Source organism: Anabrus simplex, chromosome 2 (genome assembly GCF_040414725.1).
Source record: "Anabrus simplex isolate iqAnaSimp1 chromosome 2, ASM4041472v1, whole genome shotgun sequence".
Taxonomy (NCBI): domain Eukaryota; kingdom Metazoa; phylum Arthropoda; class Insecta; order Orthoptera; family Tettigoniidae; genus Anabrus; species Anabrus simplex.
The window spans coordinates 869400336-869423089 of record NC_090266.1 but is presented as its reverse complement, the minus strand read 5'-3'; the positions used below and the strand labels follow the sequence as shown (position 1 = coordinate 869423089).

The window sequence follows — 22754 nt, the reverse complement described above, 5'->3', positions numbered from 1 at the left end:
AAGCTTATTCTTCTCTTAATTTCATTCCATGTCATCTCTCTGCTGACAGATTGGAACCTACCCATTGGTTGAACTTATGACTGTTTGTACTAAACTATTAATTTAAAGCATTCCCATATCAAGGACTTTCTTTTGGAATGTGTACAACAGTAATAAAACTATTTTTATTGTATTACTGAGATAATAACAACAACAACAACTGGCTATTATGTGCAGGCATTTTGATATGATGCCATCTAGACTACCTGCATGCCAGTTTTGAAGTTCCCTTTTATTCCACTAGATACCAGAGAAACTGGAACTTTGTTGGGTGACCTATGGCTGAGTTTTAATTAATTTTGTCAGATAAACACCAAATGTATCCATCGGAGATTTTTTACACGACAATATATGGCGTGTCAAATTGACTTCTCTCTACCCTTCAAAAATCCTAATACTGCTGATGGGTTTGACTGGATCCATAGGCTGACACTCTACCACTGATCTATAGAGTGAGCCATTACTGAGATTGAAAACATTGTTACTTTTTCATAAGAAGGTTGTTAAACAAAATGGGTGTCTACCTTGTTGCTTTGAGTTGCTGATGGAAACTATGTTCTAATTAATATTAGTGTTACTTTCTGTAAGAGGCTTGAGCACGTTCATCAACAACTATGTGTACTTTGCATTTTTAGGATTAGAAGATGCCTTTGCTGGCGAGATGTAGTGTCTACAGTGCACTATGTCTTCTGGTATGGGCTATATCAAATTTGTTACTTTCATTGACCTGTCTCAGTCTCATCCTTGGATTTGACAATATGAAAGTGACTGAGGTATGAGTGATGCTAGTAATACCATTCCTTATGCAGCCAGTCCCTGTTATGAATGGTGTGAAAATATCGCTCATAGGGTCGGTTGGTGCATGCATTTCAGTGGGCTTGGCAGACTGATATATAATAGCAATGGCTGGCTCGGTGAGGAAAGCAACGGGAAGCTACTTCACTCCTCATTTCCCTAGTACGCCTCTTCAGTGACGTCTAGGCTATTTATGACAACTGTTGGCGGAGTTGCAGAGGATCAAACCAGCCTTCGGGCTGAATACCCAACATACATAACAACATACAGGATTAGAAGAGAAGTGGTTGTGAGTACATTTTAGGTTTTGTATCATCCCAGAATTTGAATGGAGTCTAACTGGGAAAACATGGATAACACTTTCTGGGATGGTACATTGTGGGATTTTAACATATTTCCGTAGTCAGTTATCCAAACTGATTCTGAGGGCATCTCATTCCAGTTCTTCAAGCCAGTACAAAATGAATGACAGAGGAAAGAATGGAATTCAGACCAGCAGGGCAGGGAGGTAATAAGCTAATCTCATGGATCATGACAGCAGATATATACTCAGGATTGAGTCTGTTGTAGTTTTGAATCAATCAATCAGTCAATACTTATCTGTATTTAGGGGTGTTGCTTAGGTGGCAGATTCCTTATCAGTTGTTAACCTGGTCTGTTCTTAAATGATTTCAAAGAAGTTGGAAATTTATCACACATACACCTGGTAAATTATTCCAATCCCTATTTCCTCTTCCTATAAACAAATATTTGCCCCAGTTTTTCCTCTTGAATTCCAACTTTATCTTCATATTATATTCCTACTTTTAAAGTTCCACTTCAGCTTAATAGTCTACTAATGTCATTCCACACCATCTGTCCACTGACAACTCAGAACATACCTTATAGTCGAGCTGTTCTTCTCCTTACTCCAAAGTCTTCCCAGCCCAAAGTTTACAAAAATTTTGTAACACTACTCTTTTGTCAGAGATCACCTAGAAAAAATTGTGTTGTTTTCCTTTGGATCATTGCCAGTTCTCGAATCAAGTAATATTGGTGAGGCTCCCATATTTTGGAACCAACTCTAATAGGGACCTTACCAGTGACTTATACACCCTCTCCTTCACATCCTTACTGAAACCCCTAAATACCCTCAGAACCATATGAAGGGATTTGTAACCTTTCTTTACAATCCTGTTTATGTGATTACCCTAATGAAGATCCTTCCTTTTACAGTATTAACACCTGGATCCTTCCAGTGATTCCTGTGAGATACTTTCATTCCATCAACACAGTAATTAAAACTGAAAGGACTTTTTCTCTTGGTGGAACTTACAACCTGATTTTTCAACCCATTTTACCATCGTACCATTGTCTGGTGTCCATCTCACAACATTGTCATAGACCGAGTGAGTTGGCCATGCAGTTAGGGCCACGCAGCTGTGAGCTTGTCGGGAGATGCTGAGTTCGAACCCCACTGCCGGCAGCCCTGAAGATGGTTTTCCATGATTTCCCATTTTCACTCCAGGCAAATGCAGGGGTTGTACCGTAATTAAAGCCAGGGCCACTTCTTTCCTGTTCCTAGGCCTTTCATATCCCCTCGCCATCATAAGACCTATCTTTGTCGGTGCAACATAAATCAACTTGTAAAATTGCAGTCACTCACAGTCCTCTAACTTATTTATTACTCTACAGTATAACATCATCTGCAAAAGGCCTCGTCTCTCATTCCAGTTCTTTACTCATATCACTTGTACGTATCAGTAAACATAAAGTTCCAAAATTACCGGCTTGCAGAACACCCCTCTTAACTGTTATAGGATCAGATAATGCTTCACCTGCCCTTAATTTTCAGAGTTCTATTCTGTAGATATTTAGCCATCTATTCATTCACTCTATTGTCTAGCCCAGTAGCCCTTATTTTTGTCAGTAGTCTCCCAAGATCTACCATATCAAAAGTTGTTGTTGTTTTAGGGTGGGGGTGTCATCGGTCCATAAACTGGTTTAATGCATTCCTCCACACTCTATCATGAGATAACCTTTTCATTTCTATTTAACTACTGCAACCTACATCTTCTCTAATTTGATTTTACCGAGCTCGATAGTTGCAGTCGCTTAAGTGCGGCCAGTATCCAGTATTCGGGAGATAGTAGGTTCGAACCCCACTGTCGGCAGCCCTGAAAATGGTTTTCCGTGGTTTCCCATTTTCAAACCAGGCAAATGCTGGGGCTGTACCTTAATTCAGGCCACGGCCACTTCCTTCCCACTCCTAGCCCTTTCCTGTCCCATCGTCGCCGTAAGACCTATCTGTGTCGGTGCGACGTAAAACAACTAGCAAAAAAAAATTTGATTTTCAAATTCAATTCATAGTCTTCATCTACCAGTGTACACCCTGCACTTCCCTCAAAAAATAACTCTTTAAACGCTGGGGTACTAAAGTTATGTCATGTCAGTCTATCTTCCTTTCTGGTCAAATTTCACCAAATCATTCCCATCTCACTAACTTGGTTCAGTCTCTCTTTATTTGTGATCTAATCTACCCATCTAACTTTCAATATTCTTCTGTAACGCCACATTAAAAGGCTTTTATTCTCTTCTTTTCTTTCTTTCTTTTTCTATTTTTCTTTTGTTCTTTCTTTCTTTATATACTAGTTATTGTCCATGCTTCAGTTTTGTGTAATGCTATGCTCTGCAGTACTACTACCGTATTTACTTCATTATCATTAGGCAAAGATTCAGAAACCCAGTGTTGGATTGCAGGACTTTCTAAGTAGCAGACGTGGACTCTGACTACAACTTATTGTTATAAGTTAAAAACTTCATTTTCCCGTACTGAACTGAGATTCACAATTAGAATTAAGGAAGGTTCAACCTTTTCAATACAAAATGTGTTGTACAGGGTGTTCACAACATATTATTTATTATATTATTAGTACCGGTTTTGACGCTTGTCAACCTCACATAACATCGGACCCGGACTTATGTATCTCCATTGAACAACAACAGAAGAGGGGACAATTTTACTACATCGTTTTATCATCACATTCAGATTTTTATGTTCAGTCATCAGACCAATTTTATTGCACAATACTCACCTATTTCATTAGACTATAACGCTTTTATGTGTCACATTATATCATCATATTTTACTCATTTTTCTTTTATCCTTTAAGGAGAAAAGCAGTCTATCATGTGTAGTGTGCCATGCAAGAATCTTTTATATAACTTTTGTGATACGTACTTTGCCCACTTGGGATTTTTTAGCTGATGATGACGCAGCAAGCGTTGAAACCGGTACTAATAATATAATAAATAATATGTTGTGAACACCCTGTACAACACATCTTGTATTGAAAAGGTTGAACCTTCCTTAATTCTAATTGTACAACTTATTGGTCATAAAATGCCATTTGACGTTGAAGAAATTGAAGAAAAGAAGGAATGCAAGGAGACAAGATATAGACAAGTTGAAGGAAAGTAGTGTGAGGGATTGTTTCAAGGAACATGCTGCACGAGGACTAAATTAAAAGGCTGGAGGAAACACAATAGAGGAAGAATGCACAGTCATGAAAAATGAGGTCAGTTGGACTGCTGAAGAAAGGTTAGGAAGAAAAGCAAGATCAAGTAAGAATTGGTGGATAACTCAGGAGATACTGGACCTGATTGATGAACAGAAATATCAGAATAATGTAAAAAATGATTATGGGGGAAAAGAATACAGATAATTAAATAACAAAGTAGATTGAAAGTGCAGGACAGCTAAGGAAAATTGGCTGAAAGAGAAATGCAAGGATGCAGAAAGTTGCATGTTTGTATTAAATGTAGAAGCTGCATATAAGAAAATAGAGGTAACCCCTGGAGAAATGAAAACTAAATGTATGAATGTTACGAGCTCAAATGGTTAACCACTTCTAGGGAAAGAAGACATGGCAGAAAAATGGCATATACATATTCAACAATTATATCAATGGAAGGAAGTAGATGATAAGATTCTGGAACAAGAAGAGGCTGTTGATGCTGATGAAATAGGAGAAACAATTTTGATGTCAGAATTTAACAGAGCTTTGAGGGACCTAAATACAGTAGGAACAAGGCAGGGGGAAAGTAATGACATACCCTCAGAATTACTATCCTAAGGCAGTCAGTCCAGCATGATGTTTGTAAGATATATGATGCAGGAGAAGTGCCATCTGATTTTATACAGAATGTTGTCATTCCCAAGAAACCAGGTACTAAAAAGTGTTAAAACTACCACACCATTAGTTCATTATCTCATGCTTGCAAAATTTTAACCAGTATTATTTACAGAAGAATGCAGCGACAACTTGAAGCTGAGTTTGGAAAAGATTTGGCTTCAGAAGAAAGTAGGAACTCATGAAGCAATCCTAACTTTATGTCTGATCTTAGAGGATCAAAGGTCAAGCTCATGCAAGCATGCATAGACCTGAAAAAGGCATTCAGTAATGTTGATTGGCCTAAGCTATTTGTGACTGGGTTGAGATGCCAAGAAAAGAGGTTTATCTACAATCGGTAGAAAAATCAACTTGCAGTGATAAGAATCGTGGGCTATGAAAAACAGAAGCAGCAATCCAAAAAGGAGTGTCCTCTCCTTTTGAATGTTTATAAAGAACAGGCAGTAAAGGAAATCAAAAGAGAATTTGGAAAAGAAATAGCTTTCCAAGGAGAAGAAGTCAAAACTGTGATTAATGATGGTATTGTTATTTTACTGTACCTGAATTAGCAGAAGTTATGGTAACATTGCTAAATGGTATGGACATAGGTTTGGAGAAGGAGTAAAAGATGAAAATAATTAAATCTAAAACAAAAATAACGAAATGCATTCAAGCGAACTCAGGTGTTGCTGGAAATTTTAGATTAGGAAATGGAAGTTTTAAATGAAGTATTTTAATATTGTTCCTTGGGCAGTAGAATAACCAACGGCAGCAGTAGTAATTCAGCCTAGCACAAGCAAGGAAGGCCTTTCTTAACCCATTCAAACCACAATAAATGGCCACTTTTTAACTGTGGAATGAGATTTAATTTATTTACCTGTAGTTTGAGTGTACTTGTCACAAATAAAAAGTGCATAAAATACTAACTAATGAAGATACTTCGCTCAGTTTTTGCATCCATGTCATTGAAGTTATGACTTACCCATTCTTCTTTCCTTGAATGACTGCTGGCTGTGTTACAAATATTTTTAATTTGAAATAATTTCAATCAGAGCAGCTCCATATATTCTTAAAACATTGTATATTCAGATGGTGGGCAGACTCTAAATTTTTTGTAACTATTTCTCAAACACTGCTGTATCCACGAAATGGACATATATATCAGAATTATTGTCTTTATTCTCCACTTTCCTACCGCTATGGTTCTTTTGAGTCACCAACCGTGCGTGTTTGGAATAATTTTATTCTCACTTTCTTCAATGCTCTTCACGCTTGAGTAACTTTCAGTGTTGCTGTCACTACCCTCGAACTTGCATTCATAGTCCAAAACGTCATTACTGCAATAATCACCATCTGAAACTATGTCTGCAAGTGCTTTCAAACTCTCGTTGTCATTACCACAATACCAGTTCTACTGCATAATGAATACTGAATACCGATAAAAATAAGCTATTGTTCAGCAATCCCAACTTCACAGACTGCATTGTTTACCAATGGTACATGCCTCTAGTTCCTTACAGTGTGTATTGTGAGAGCTTACAGAATCTAATATACGAAGATATGCAAGACAATATGTCATTGCAATCGGAGCTTGTCATTTCATTCTTGCACCAAAATACCGTGCACGACCACAACTCATCAAATGATGCAGATGGGTTAAGAATTTCCTCACTTCAAACAATGATATACAAATTAGAAAGATATTTTTTGAATACTTTTGCCTGGAATGTGGCATTATATGGTAGTGAAACATGGACAATAGCTATCTCAGAAAGAAAGAGAATAAAAGCTATTGAAATGTGGTGTTACAGAACAATGCTGAAGGTGAGATGGGTAGATGGAATTAGTGAGAGGAAAACAATTTGGTGAAATTTTACCAGAAGAATAATGATAGGCCACATCTTAAGGCACCTAGGACTTGTTCTTTTCATTTTTGAGGGATGTTTAGGCAGTAGGAATGGTAGGGGTAGACCAAGGCGTGAATGTGACAAACAAATTAGAAAAGATATAGGATGGAGTAATTATGTAGAAATGAAGAGCTGGCATAAGATAGGCTGGCATGGAAAGCTGCATCAAGCCATCCGTGGACTGATGGCCCAAACAATGAGATATCCTTATCATGAAGAATTTCCACTTCATTTGCTTTCTGCATCCTAGGTCTGTCAGTGCTCAAGTCACTATAGATCAGCATAGGGTTGATATCATAAAAAGAAATACATACCGGTATATATTTTGGTTATCAGGAGTTGGATATGGTATAGTCAGTTTTCTATCTGCTAACTTTACCCTTTCATGTGCTTGAAATCTAGCACAGAAATCAAATCATTATTCCTCATTCCTTGTAACTTTCACATCTTCCTTACACTTACCGGTTCCCATTATCTTTTTATATCTTTCTGTTCTGTGTCCATCATTCCATTTGAATCGCACTATAATACGTCATCATTGCTGCTGAACTTCACTATAATATTGCTCAGTGGCTCATAAAACTCCCAATTCCTCCTTCACATAGTGAATGCATGAAGACAATCCTAGCTTTTTTGCCATAGTTACTAAATTTCCTTACATGACTTTGACATACATTATTTTGTGTGATCTCTCTTTCCTGATGAATTTGTTCTGGTTTAGATCCTGCTGTACCTCTTTTACCTCCTATTATACCATATAATTTCTTGTTATGCCTTTAATCATCTACCTCTTCTTTACTCCAGGGAAGTTCTCAACTTATGAGTCAAATGTTACCCAATTGCAACAGACAAGTTTTAGGGAGGAAGGGGGTCCGAGATTGCTCTTGGTAAACTATCAGAGTGTAGTAAATAAACAATTAAAATTCGGTACATTGATGGAATCTGATGAGACTGATGTGGTGATAGGAGTGAAATCATGGTTGAGAGAGAGAAGGGGTGGGTACAGTGGGGACTTTGAGGGCCCTGGGACCACTACGGTAGCTGTTAAGTCCCTTCAGGAACTCTGAAAAGTGGTGGAAAAAGGGGCTGTGGTTAAGACGCAGCAGGTCGTTATGCTACTTAGGTTCCAAAATGGACAAAAAAATAAATAAATAAATAAATGCAATGTAAATTTTAATCTTATTCCAGTTGTATAGTATTATTTGAAGTAATTCCACAAACTGTATATGAGTTGACTATGTTTGTAAGTACAGGAGATGTTATAAGTAGAATTTTGTAAACAATATAAATTTATTAAGGATGAGCTGTGTGTTTAACAGAAAAAGTGTTGGCGTAAATTGTACGGTATTGTATTACAGGAAAATGTTCTTCTTCTCTTGTTAATTTAAAATTTAGTGCTTGACAATAATGTATTTTAGTGTACCATTTGCCACCAAGGTAGACACCTCATTTGTAAATAAAGAGATTTTGATTTGATTTTTAATGTCTGACAGGTTCAAATCTGTTGTGTATGCTGACCCTATTAGTATTGCAAATACCAGTGAGCTTGGAAGTCTAATGGTTTAGGGAGCATTGGTGGATTGGGTAGTTTTAGCTGCATGAACCATGTAGATATTTGTATCTATTCATAGTCACCAGTATCCTGTTTGTTGTGGCTACTTTTTAGGCTACCTAGCCTTTACATATTGATCTTAAAGTAGTCTGTGGCTACTGAAACCTGCACCATGAATTACACAGAAAAAAAAGAAAGAAAGAAAAAAAAAAGTTCTCAGAATCTATTGATGTGAACAAACAGTGTGATTATCATTATTCTTTCCCATTTTGTTCAAATCATTCAGTTAAAGCTAATAACACCAGTAAACATTGTGGTGTACTACAGTGAACACAGTCTATTCATTCTAAATAGAACTTTTAGCATTATTATTTTCTTACTGAATGGCTACATGTTCAAAGAATAAAAATACACAGTACTTGAAAAAAAATGTCATCAGATACAGAGTACAATAGAATATTTATATCTTCATAATGGTTGATAAACTATGGCTTTTTGACACTTTGCTCATATTAGACATGTTGTATGCAACTTATTAATATAACTTCATTAAGAATCCCAAATTTAATGACCTTCAAAAACAAATTTTTGTTGTTGTTATTATACTAATGGATATTTGAATAATTTTTAGGATGCACTGAAGGACAAAGATCTCCAGATAGAGAAGCTATTGAAAGAACGGGACCTTGAGAGAGCTGAAGTTACTCGAGCAGCGAATCAAGCCGATGAAGCTGAGAAAAAACTTTTGAATATCATGAAGGAATTCAAGAAGGTAGGTTTGATTCAGTAAACCTTTCAAAGTTAAAGTTTGTCACCCCCCGTCCCCCCTTTAGCAGGTAACATTAATTTAAAGAACACATTAAATCAAAGTAATAAACTTGAAGGAACACATGTCAACCGATAAGGCACCAATTATAACATCACTAGTTTCAAAAATACACACATGACTAGAAGAAAAGATAAGCAGGATTACCAACATGACAACTAGAGAAAAGATGTGGGAAAGCGGGTTGGGATCCCTAAGAGGATGTTCTCTTACATGACGTTGTAGGGAAAAAGACGTGCATGTGGTACCCTTCAGTCTGCATTTATTAACGCAATAAGGAAAGCTTCACATCATTGAACAACAGCAATTTAAAATTAAGTAACATGATCAATAAAGAATAACAAAGGAGAAACTAACCACAAGGTTCCTATCTATGGTTCTTCAGAAAACTAAAATTTTATATTACAAGTTCATCTCTACAAGATTCTGTCTAACGACAAACGATAAAATATTAAGGTTATATTTAAGAAAATAACATCAACTTCTGCAATAAAATTTACAAGGAAAATTTAACAGGGAATTTAAAATCTGTTACAACAATTTTACAAGGAAAATAGAAAAGGAGATTTAAAGACTATTACATTTGATTTACAAGGAAAATTGACAAGGAATTTAAAATCTAATGCTGAGGCCATTCGAGTTGCTGCCTTTCTGATACACATCAGTGAGAGACGCATAGCTCCAAACAGCGTACATTAAATCGAAGCACGACTACAGGAGGCAACCCCGGATGGATAATGAATTTTTTACATGATACAACCAAAAATGTTAATGAAAGGGAATTGCCTCCAAAATGAAAAGGGTATGCCTAGCTGACGAGCTAAGGCATTACAAATCAAAACGGTGAAAACCTGGGTCTAAGGTAAACTCCAAAGCAAAGAAATTTACATGTTAATTTAAAATTCGAGAAAAGGAAACATGAGTACCCTGAGGTGACTGGAGCCACTGACGGGACCACACCCGAATTGCATCCAACTGTGTGGATGTGTGAAAACCAAAGACGCAGAGAAGGGCCCTGCTCCTACTGAGGAGACAAAGGCCGGTAATTGAGAAACACGCAAACAGCCAGTCAGGGAAGCTTACTACAATTCGACCCAAAATTTTCGCCAATGAAGAAGGTTGTTATTCCGACCAATTAAAACAGATTACCATATACAGTGGATGCCGTTTATTGTAATCATGGATAATGTTATCAACTGTATTATATAATCACTTTTATGAAGTCCCGTAGGTCAAATACTAAAGCATTGAAAATCTTCTGTTTATTGTGGTCATGAATTCGGTTTATGTTATCATATTTGATTTCAAGGATTTTGTTCTCAAGTATGCGAGTATTATTGCGTCTTGCCTGAACACACTTCCTTCTTCAAATATGAAAGTTCTAAAGGCTGTAAAACCTCCAAGGAACGAGTAAGAGTTTTGTGTTGTGCGAGTATATCTGGTGAATAGAAAATACTGTTAGTGATTGGAAAAAGTAAGAACCCATGTTGCTTTAAATGCATCAATAAGTTTCCAGTGGACTATCATTCCAACTTTAATGCATGGATGACTGCCCTGAATTTCAAAGAATGGCTACTGAAGTGGGATAATAGGCTTGGCCATAAAATAGTTTTGCTGGTTGACAACTGTGCAGCACACATTGTGAATTGTGAGCTCAAGAACATCAGTGTGGTTTTCATACTGGCGAATATGACTTCATTAATTCAGCCATGCAATCAAGAAATTATTTGCACCATGAAAGCGTATTATCGCCATGAAATGCGCACAAGAATCTTAGAAAACATAGAGGACTCACATAAAACTAGTGCCAGTGCCCTTGCCAAAATAACCAGCCTTCTCGATGCCCTGCATCTTCTAGCCATGTCATGGGATAATGTCTCAGCACATACAATAGGGAACTGTTTCCCATATGGGGGATTTTTAAGAGAGTTACCAGAAGTAGACGAGGCTTAACGGAAGTTGAATTTCAGGAATGGATGAACATTGATGAGGGCATCATTACTGATGCGAAACAGACGAAGGCGACATGTGAGGCAGTTACTTTCGCAGAATTAGATATGAGAGGTGAAGAACATGGAGCAGAAGATAGTGATGCTGATGATGATGTTGTTGCCAAAACATCCTGATCACACTGTACTGCAATGCTGTGTACCAGTATCTGTTTCATTGTAGTGCATGTAGGTTATGAATAAATACAGTAGGCTACCTACCAATTTTTATTTTTCGGCTACTGTTATCAAACGGTTAATGTTATTAAATTATCTGCGTCCCAGAGTGATCATAATAAGCGGGCGTCCACTGTATAGACAAGTTCTAGAGGATTTGATTACGAAACGCAGCAATTTCGTTATCGAAACCTCCACCTCCAAGTACAGGATGATACAAAAGGTTGTTTAATAGATTGCAAGTTACAACAAGCACAACTACAGGAAATTTCAAATACCAAAATAATAATTCTTTCTACCAACAGTCATAACGATTAAATAAATATAACTTAATGTCCTTCTAGGCCTTTACTGGTAAGATGTAGTGTTTACAGTGCACTATGTCTTTTGGCATAGGCTAGAATAAAATTGTTACTTTCATTGACCTGTCTCAGTCTTATACTTGGCTTTGACAATATGAAAGTGGCTGAGATATGAGCGATACTAGTAATGCGATTCCTTATGCAGCCAGTCCTTGCTATGAATGGTGTGAAAATGTCGCTCATAGGGTCGGTTGGTGCATGCATTTCAGTGGGCTTGGCAGACTGACGTGCAATAGCAACTTCTGGCTCAGTGAGGAAAGCAACGGGAAACTACCTCACTCCTCATTTCCCTAGTACGCCTCTTCAGTGACACCTAGGCCATCTATGACAGCTAATGGTGAACCTGTTGAGGATCCAACCAGCCTTCGGGCCAAATATCCAACATACATACATACATACATACATACATACATACATACATACATACATACAATGTCTTTCTTGTGAGTACTGAAAACCTTATTAACATTTACATAAATTCACAAAACAAATGTTTCATTTACTTCTTTGAAAATTACTTTGAATGTTCCTTTGTTTTTGCAATGGCAATTTTACAAAATTTTAGAATAATGACAAGACAAGAATTAAATTATCACATCTTGATAAATTGACACTTTCCACGTTATTAACGTCCCACCACCGGCGACGTCCTCCACCTCCCAACTTCAAGCTCTGCTCGACCATTAAAAACAAGTTAAATTAAACGGAGGTTTTAACTGGAGGTCCGAAATCTGTGGCAACAGCAACACAATGATTCCAACACATAGCACCCACATCTTGATCCCCTTCTCACCAGGAATGTCTATTTGAACCAGAGTATCCTAAGCTGGACCACAGGTATTGCTGTCCATAGGGTTGCTGACATCGGCCGCCTGCCAACACGGTATCCCTTTTCAGTCCCACTGTGGCCTCCAGCGAAGCTTCATTTAGCTCACTCGAGTAGTGAACTCGCAGTGAAGAAATAGTAAAGCATGGCACAGTACTGAGCAACTGTCACCACCAGGAACTTAGGGTCACTGAACTCCCAGGTCGGATGCAAACTGGTCAGGAATTCATAGTGGCCCTTCCAACAGGCACGGCAGATTCCCTGGATGGACCAAGTTATAGTAATCACTGGAACAGAGATCAATCTGCGGCAGGAAATGAAGTTATAAAGGAAAAACCATAGTTTGGCTATCCAGAAGAGTCTTTAAAGAAATGTAGGCTGAAGGGTGGGTTTTCTGTTTTCTTGACTAACTTATTACTAGATTAGAGAAACTGTTGGCTCAAAATTCCGTGTGGGGAGGATAACCTCACACCAAATATCTTCGGGAACTCCAACCCCCTCCCCCTCCCCCCCCAGGGCAAGCATATTTAATAATTTACAACAGATAAGGAACCAAATAAAATAAAGTTTACCGGAGTTTACTTTAATCGAACATTTTTCACATAAAATCCCTAGTTATGAACATGAATTAAGATCTTAATCTTACCTAAACTACATTATTTACTGAATTATACCTAGCATGGTCATAAACAACCATCCTTATTACAACTAAAACAATTTCTACAGTAATTAACCTATCAAATGTCGAATATACCCCAAAAATTTGCTTACAACTAAGATTCCTTATACCTACCCAAAGTACCTAAATGGTTTTCTAAAGTATTATCTCATAACTAAGGGATCTTGATTTGAGATAAATGAACACGACTGATCCTCTTCTTCTCAGGATCACTGACTAATAATGACACAGGGGTTAGAAATTTCAAAATTATGCAGGGACCTTGAAATCTGGGGGCCAACTTACTAATGACATGGTCCACAGGTCTGGTGATAGGGTGAGTCTTTACATAAACCTGGTCACCCACAGACAGATTGTGCAGTCTTCACCCGTGATTGTAGTTGCGTTGAACTTCAGCGTAATAAACTTTCAAATTTTTATGCGCATGGTGCCAAGCAACACGAATTGTTTCTGAATTTGTGACATCAGGTAGAAGATTGTTAATGTACCACAGATTAGAAAGTGGAGAATTGGGGGTGAATGCTAGCATCAATGAAGCAGGAGTTCGCTTATGACTTTCATGAATGGCAATGTTGAAAGCAAATTACAACCAATTAAGTGATGAATCCCACTTAGTGTGGTCAGCAGAGTGGTAGGCAATAAGAGCAGACCTAAGACTTCGATTGACCCTTTCAGCATAATTAGGACTTGAATAATAAGGAGTAATAATTACATGAGAAATTGACGAATCAAAACAGAAATTGCAGAATTGCACAGAGGTAAAAGTTCTTGCATTGTCACTCACCAAAAATTGACAGACTCCAAACGAAGCAAAGATCTGTTTCAGACAAGAAATAGTAGTGTTAGCATTAGCTATAGGAGTTGGGAACAGCCACATAAAATGCGAGAACGTATCAAAACACACAAGTATGAAACAATGGCCGGTCCGTGATCTCGGGAAAGGACCGATGTAATCAATGAATAATCTCTCCATAGGGCCTTGGTCAGATGATAACAGACCTAGGTGAGTATTAGGAGCAGGTTTACTTATATTACAGGTTTTGCACAATTTGACAAAAGTACAAATTTCACCATCCATGGATTTCCAAATTAAATGTTTACAGATTTTCTCCCTAGTTTTGAACACACCGAGATGTCCACTGACTGGGGATTCATGGAAATATTTAAAAATAGCAGGAACCAAGTTAGTTGGAACAACAATTTTGGGGTCTGTGCGACCACGAGCAGGACAACGCAGAACACCATTCTTATGACATAATGTTTGACATGTTCACGAGACATAATCCTGTCAATAATAGCCTTTAATTCAGCATCTTCTTCCTGATATTTACCAATATCTTTGAAAAGAAAACGGGAATTAGTGAGAACTACATTAACAAAGGCCAAAACTTGTTCAGGAGAGGGATCTGCAGGCTCTGATTGAGGATCAGAACTGCCAGGATAGAACATCCTACTGAGACTATCAGCAACAACGTTTCCACTGCCATGAATGTGACGAGCTTCAAGTTGGGCGTCACCCCACTCAAATTTAGCATATTTTCTTCTCAAAGTATTTAATGGAGCTGCTCTTTCAGCAAAATTGGGGATGAATTTACAAAAGAAATTGACCATGCCAACGAACCTAGCTACAGGCTTGACATCTTAAGGGGTAGGAAAATTTTGAATAGCTGCAGTATGAGATTGGTCAATAGAGACACCTTTCACAGACACAATATGCCCCAAGAAGGACATCACTGAGCTCGATAGCTGCAGCCGCTTAAGTGCGGCCAGTATCCAGTATTCGGGAGATAGTAGGTTCGAATCCCACTGTTGGTAGCCCTGAAAATGGTTTTCCGTGGTTTCCCATTTTCACACCAGGCAAATGCTGGGACTGTACCTTAATTAAGGTCATGGCCGCTTCCTTCCCACTCCTAACTCTTTCCTGTCCCATCGTCGCCATAAGACCTATCTGTGTCGATGCAACGTAAAGCAACGAGCAAAAAAAAAAAAAAAAAAAAGGAAGGACATCTGGGGTTGTGCGAAAGTAACTTTACTAGCCTTAAGGGTTAGCCCTGCTTTACGGAGTCTTTCAACCACTTCATTGAGATGGACAAGGTGCTAAGGCATTACAAGTCAAAATGGCAAAAACCAGGATATAAGGTAAACTCTGAAGCAAAAAAATTTACATGTTAATTTAAAGTTCAAGAAAAGGAAACATGCTTACCCTGAGGTGACTGGAGCCGCTGACGGGACCACACCCTAAGTGCATCCGACTGTGCGGACGTGCGATAAAACCAGACACGGACAAGGGCCCTGCTCCTACCAAGGAGCAAAAGGCTGGAAATTGAGAAACACACAAACAGCCAATCAGTGAAGCTTACTACAATTCGATCCAAAATTTTCGCCCATGAAGAAGGTCATTATTCCGACCAGTTAAAACAGATTACCATATATGGACAAGTTCTAGACGATTCGATTATGAAACACAGCAATTTTGTTATCAAAACCTCCACATGGCAAATCAGGGTTCAACAAAAGGTTATTTAACAGATTGCAAGTTACAACAAGCACAACTACAGGAAATTTCAAATACCAAAATAATAATTCTTTCTACCAACAGTCATAACGATTAAATAAATATAACTTAATGTCATTCTTGAGAGTACTGAAAACCTTTATAACATTCACATAAATTCACAAAACAAATGTTTCATTGACTTCTTCGAAAATGACTTTGAATGTTCCTTTGTTTTTGCAATGGCAATTTTACAAAAGTATAGAATAATGACAAGACAGGAATTAAATGATCACATCTTGATAAAGTAACACTTTCCACGTTATTAACGTCCCACCACTGGCGACAAGTTTACAAAGTTTATTGTTTGTAGACTTAAACTTATCACATAATTGAATAGAATGAGTATTGTATTGCATATTCTTGTAGGACAGTATACCATTTGGTCAAACAGGCTGGTGCACTGTGTCTCTGTTGACATTATCAGTGTACCAAATATTGATATCCATCAGCTCCAACAAATTGTTGCCATTGATGTTTTCACGGCCCATACTTATAGACATGATACTGTATAGGCTTTGGGCTTATGCCGTGTCAAGAAAATAAAGTGAAATTCTTTACGTTTGCTCTGTGTCATCAGAAGAAAATCTCGACTGTCCATGAGAAAGGCTTCTTAAACAATGACTTTTTGAAATTTAGACATTATAATAGAAGTGGAAATGGTACGTTCATTTGTCACCAGATGGCTCCCTGGACGTGGCACAGCACTAGCGCTCAAAGCGGAAGCTGACCGAACCATCAGAATCAGTCTAAGAGGGTCATATAACATGTGTACGTAACATATGACATTGACAGATGTATGACATTGTCACAAGCCTGGAATGAAACATCTGGTGATGAGGACAGTCGAGATTTTCTACTGATGACGCAGAGCACAGTTCTCTACGAAGCGTAAAGAATTTCACCTTATCTTCTTGGTACGGCATAAGCCCAAAAGCCTATACAGTATCATGTCTATAGGAAACAAATTATCACATTCTTTTATGGGGAAATTTTTTACATTTACACTACTTACCTTTTAAAGCACGAATTTGTTTATGTGTTTGACATTTCTAAAATTTTCCTTTTTAGTAACAAAATAGAGGGATGAAATTTTGAATTTTTTCACGAGTCAATAAATGCAAAGATGGAAGGTGAAACTTTTGTTAATATTCAAATTCCAAATGTCTTTTTTTCTTTTCCCTATCATTTTAACAGATGTTATAAAGAAGGCATATTTATTGTTCATGTTGCATAGAAATACAGTTCTTTAGTATCACATTGTTCCGTAAGTTTTATAAACATACTATAGGTGCACAATAGTAACATAACATAAAAAACAAACGAAATATGAACTCCATTACTTGAAAACTGAAACCAAATGGTGACTTTCAACAATGTCCTTATAAAAAATTTCTCCTCCTTTTGGTGTTTCATAAGCTTCATGAGTTGTAAGATATCCTTTCTGTTACCCTTGCTTACCATGTTTTTTCTTTTTGTTTGTTTTTATGTTTTTTTGTTTTTGTAAAGTAACTGCTTAATTTATTCCTGGCTGCAGTTCCTGCATTTCATTGTCTCAACCTCAACAGGACTTCTACTGCTGCAAGTGTCTGATGTGACAACAATACCTTCTTTATAGACTTTTCATATGTCATCACCCTTAGGGCAGTTATTTTGAAAGGCATCTTAGATTGCAAACCCTCCAGTGCACTTAACTTCAGATCCTTTCCTTCTCAATGTTTGTTTAGTATCTTGACAGTGCCATGGTTTAGCCCTTGTGAACATGCAATAGTTAGCATTTTCATGTTCTTGCTGGGCTTTTTAAATGCATTTACTTTTGATCCCGATTTTCTATCACCTGGGCACTCATTTACAGGTATGTCATTTTCTGAATCACTTCTAAGACCACTCCTTTACTTGTGATCTTGTCTGTGTGGAAGCTAGCACAGACTGAGCAATGTTTTTGAACTATTATATATATTGTTGCTTCTGGCAGGGAGAACTGGCCAATAATTGACTTCCGTACAAAATCATTTTCTCTCAGAAGTAAAACGCAGTTTGCGTTTATCAACATTTGCTCTAACTTGCTGAGAGCAGATACCAAGTTTTACAAAAACTCACTGTCTTTAACACCTTACAACTATGGCAAATATCAGATTTTGATTAAACTATGTCAGAAGGTCAACAGAGTTGTTATGTAACTACAAACATCACAGTTTCCAAAATTTGAGCATTTATTGACTTTGGAAACAATGCTCCTCATATTATGCCCACCTTGAGTAATTGAAAAAATGCTGAGAAGAAGAAAAGAAGAAGAAGACAACGACAGTGACTTCTGACTTGGATTTATTTTTTGTGGTTTGAGACTCTGAAAGAAACTTGACTGAGCCTAGTGATGAAAACTGAAAAGCTACCTGAGAACTAATATTTACAGCAATGAAATTTATTAGATTGGCTGTATGACATCTTGTACAGAGCAAAGGAAGGTAGTCTATTATCAGCCTTATTATGATGATTTAGGCCATAGTTTAACTTATGGTGTCTCAAAAAAATCATTTAGGATTTTCTTTTTTTGTTAAGAATGAAGCCATTCTGTTATAACTGTTTATATTTCTTACATATTCTTTTCTTTTCTTTTTTTTTTTTTTTTTTGCTATTTGTTTTACATTGCACAGACACAGATATGTCTTACGGCGATGATGGAATAGTAAAAGTCTAGGAAGAGGAAGGAAGCAGCCGTAGCCTTAATTAAGGTACAGCCCCGGCATTTGCCTGGTGTGAAAATGGGAAACCACGGAAAAACATCTTCAGAGCTGCCGACAATGGGGCTCGAACCACTATCTCCCGATTACTGGTTACTGGCCGCACTTAAGCACTGCAGCTATCAAGCTCGGTTACAGATATTTTATAATGTTCTAAGTGTTATATTCATGTTTGATAGACTGTTAGAAGCTTATATGTTTTATCATTTAGGAAAACTCACCAAGACAGGTATTCTACATGTTTAGGAAAGAGATGAAGGGAATTTACTTTTCTGGAAAGGTGATATGCACAGGATCTTTTGTTCTTCTGTAGCAGCCCAAAAAATCCTCTGTGTGAACGTGCTCTGGAAGTTATTAGAACTGATAGTTAAAGCTGTGATGGGAGCCTGTTTCAGGAACGAAAAATGTGAAGGTATGGCCTTTGAAGGGAGTTGCCACTGATTGTACAAAGTTATATAAACTTGACAAGCCTCTGTAAAAGTGTACATGGTCAAAAACAATGTCTTTTCATGAATTCTCAGATTTTAGATTTATTTTGAAAGCAATGTCTTTTCATGAATTCTCAGCTTTTAGATTTATTTGAAACACATTGGTTTCAGTTTGTGAAAGGCAGAGCTGCAGATCTACAGAGTTTCTCTGTGTAATGGTACTGGATTGGCTATAAATAACAAGTACTAGGTGTAAGAAAAATGTACTCCACCACTAAATTTTTAAGCTATTTCGTTTTATGTATTGAATTGGAGATACGATTTGATGAAGGTAAAAGAGACAGCAGATATTTGCATATACACTATGTTAACCATATGTGTATATTTATGCAATTGTTAACTTGATTTTGGTTGTTTCTTATTATAGTATCAAGATGAGACTGATACTAGGCTAAAGGAACATGAGGTTCTTCTAGCACAAGTTCAACAAGAAAAAGCTGAATTATCCAGCCAGTTGGAGGATGAGAAGAGGAGGATTGAAGATCTTCAGTTCCAGTTGGAAGAGGAAACCATTTATAAGAATGACATTCAGGTAACAATAATTTTTGGTTTGATTGTTCTGTGCTATATTAGTTTTAATATTGTTATGTAGAGTTTTTCACTTAAACGTTACGAGGCTACTCGTGGACCAGCAGAGGTGAAAGAAGGTGCCAGGGTGAATGGGTCTAACTACTATGTCAAGAAAGAAATTAAACTGAAGTGGAAGGTTAAATTTTCAAAAAGCAACAAGTTAACAAATTCTCACTTAGTGAGATAACAATGACATATCAGGTACCATGACAAAGTTTAGACAAAGCAAGAAAATCCAAAATTTAGTGACTGTTTAGTAATCAGGGCTTCCAGCCCCTCACTTCACAATTCTTGAGCACTCGGCTCAAATTTACAAAAGAGCACAATTTTACAAGGGCAGAAATCCCCTAATACAATGGAGCACTAGCTCCGTAATTTACAATACCAAGCCTCCTAGAGGCACTTTTACAACACTTGAAAAAGAGCTAACATGCTCTCCATTTTCCAAGCCTATTCAAGGCGATATCAGAAAATTACAATCACTTGCCATCAAGGCACAACTTACAAATTTTAAACAGGGGTATCTAGTACCCAACCTATTGGGCCGTAGCGGAAAAGAACAGGTTAAGTAAATGGCCCGAAACACAAATTGAATAGAGGCGTGTATTTGCACTCCTAAATATGCATTCTAAAAACCTAAGGAGCACTAGGCCGATGAAACAGGGGCTATTCCCACACTATGGAGGTGACTCGTATACGAAAGAAAATTTAAGACATTACGGAAAGGAAGAAAACCAGTTACAAAACGTAGTCGCCTCAAACCAATATGAAGGGGAGCTTGAGAGGGTACATCACTCTCTATCCCCGATTTACAGTTCAAGTTTTATGAAGTTATTACAAAAGCTGGCAGAAGTTACATTTACAGAAATGTAGGTTACATAGTTAAGGTTTCGAACCTCTCCCTCGGGTTAAACTGCAGAGCTAGCAAGAAATAAAGATGTTAATTGGTCATTACCTTACTGAAGAACTGCTGCCTGATGAAAGAGGTGCCTCTCACCTCGCGCTTGACACACACACTAAGTTAGATGACGATCAAATGGCCAAGAGACATGAAAATCCGCAGTTTATAAACCCTTGGGGAAAAAGCTGAATAAACCGGCCACACCCTCTCACTTTATTGGTTAACATCAAAAGTGACACTCAGAATCGAGGAAGAAGCCTGTGATAGGCGGAAAATTAATTACAGAAATTCATGATTGGCTAAATTCAAAACAGGCAGAAAGAAAAGATCAATATTGCCACCCCAAAAATGAATGAACATATTTTAGTAAAGAAAAAAGAACTTAGGAATTCAAAACTTCTTCAAATCAAAAGTTCTTCCACTTTGCACCAGGGTGCATGATCATAGTTTTTTAGCAGTGACCTCTGTTGAAGAAGGTCCCAACTTCTTGATAAATGGTAAACAAAACACGTATAATTTCATACAGTACATGGAAGTTCAAAATAACCAAATTTCATTAGATTTCTGTAGTGACATCTTCTGAGTAACGGTTTAAGTAGGTGTAGTTTCCAGTTCAAGATTTCTCCAGAAGAGGAGCTCTTTTAGGCGCAAGATTTAAATGTGCAGCGTAGAGGTGTACCTCCCGGTACAGACCTCCCCCAACAATTGTCCTTCCTTGGGGTGACACAGAAGAATTTTGAAAAATAGTTTCACTTTGAAGATTTTTTTTTTTTTTTTTTTGATTTAGATAAGCTGAAACTAATTAAACTCCAGTTTTAGAGTGTCTTTGTTGCTGTAGAATGTGAAGTACATGTTGATAATTTTGACGGCAAGTACTGCCGCCGCTGCTGATATCCAGTTGAGGTCGCCCGGACCTCTCAAAGTACCCTCAGATACACCTCTCCCGCTACTATGAGAGGTGTAGTCGTGGTGAAGGACGCTGCAGATCAGAAGTGTATCTACAGTCCCCAGATGAGTTGGCGGTAGGGGTGCCGCACTTCAGCCCTTGCCGGGAGATAGACTCCGGCGCGCCGTACGCAGGTAGACATCACGGTAGTGGAGTGGGCCCGTACCCCACCTCAGTGGTGGTACGGCGAGGAACGGCTGCGGGGGCACTGAAACAGTAAGATCTCGGCAACAGAAAAGAGTTGTTGGTGACTTGAGAATAGAGGGTACGATCTTTATTAGTGATGCTGAGCCCGGGGTGGAAGGCTTTTGCCAATAGTGTGGATATGCAGGAGGCGGGGGCTTGGTAATGGCCACTCAGGAATGGACAGCAGAAAAACCAGAAGGGAAGATCGTACATATAGTTATATATACATATTACACAATAAAATAATTTGGGGCAGAAGGCCTCCCAAAAAAAGTAGCCTTCAAACTGCTGCTAAACGTTGATGGCAAAGTTAACAATGACATTACACAGGTTTTACCTGGGAGATGTGGACTCTAAAGTTCCTCTCGGTGCCTGGATTGCTCACCAATAATGTAACAGGAGTCAGCAAATCTAAAATGATGCACAGCCCATGAAATCTGGGGGCAAGCTTGCCCGCGGCAACAAAGTTTCTTACCATGATTTGATCTCCTACTTTTAAATTGGTGGGCCTCCATCCACGATCATATCTTTCCCTAACCTTTTCATGAGAAACTTTAAGATTGGCCTTAGCCTTCTTCCATAGATCTCTAATATTATCGGGATCTATTGTCTCTGGTAGAATATCATTAGGTGACCAAAGGTTAGAGAGTGGCGTGTTAGGCACAAATTTAAACATCAGAGAAGCAGGAGTGAATTTATGAGACTCATGAACTGCCGAATTCAAAGCAAAGGCCAACCAATGCAGGGCCATATCCCACCTGGAATGATCATCATGATGATAGACAATGAGAGCCGATCTCAGATTACGATTGACCCGCTCAGCCAGAGATGGTTGAGGATAATTCGCCGATGTAGTTACATGTGATATAGGCAGGTCAAAACAGAATTTCCAGAAGAGATTGGATGTAAATGCCTTAGCATTATTAGAAACTAAATATTGACACGGACCAAAGGAAGCAAATATGGTATTTAAACAAGAAATGGTGGACTGAGCAGTAGCCGGCTTAGTCGTAAATAACCAGGAAAACCTAGTGAAACCATCTACACACACGAAAATGAATTTGTT

The 22754-nt window shown here is 37.9% G+C and overlaps 1 protein-coding gene across 10 annotated transcripts in view; it reads left to right on the top strand.

The window, feature by feature from the left end:
- Nucleotides 1-22754, top strand: part of LOC136864525 (CAP-Gly domain-containing linker protein 1) — a 958550-nt gene that overhangs the window by 623813 nt on the left and 311983 nt on the right. For all 10 annotated transcript variants that reach the window (XM_067141621.2, XM_067141618.2, XM_067141619.2 and 7 more), the window contains 2 exons: nucleotides 9076-9216; nucleotides 19453-19617. In XM_067141621.2, the coding sequence (XP_066997722.2) occupies nucleotides 9076-9216; nucleotides 19453-19617 (306 nt within the window). The remainder of the gene's footprint in view (nucleotides 1-9075; nucleotides 9217-19452; nucleotides 19618-22754) is intronic.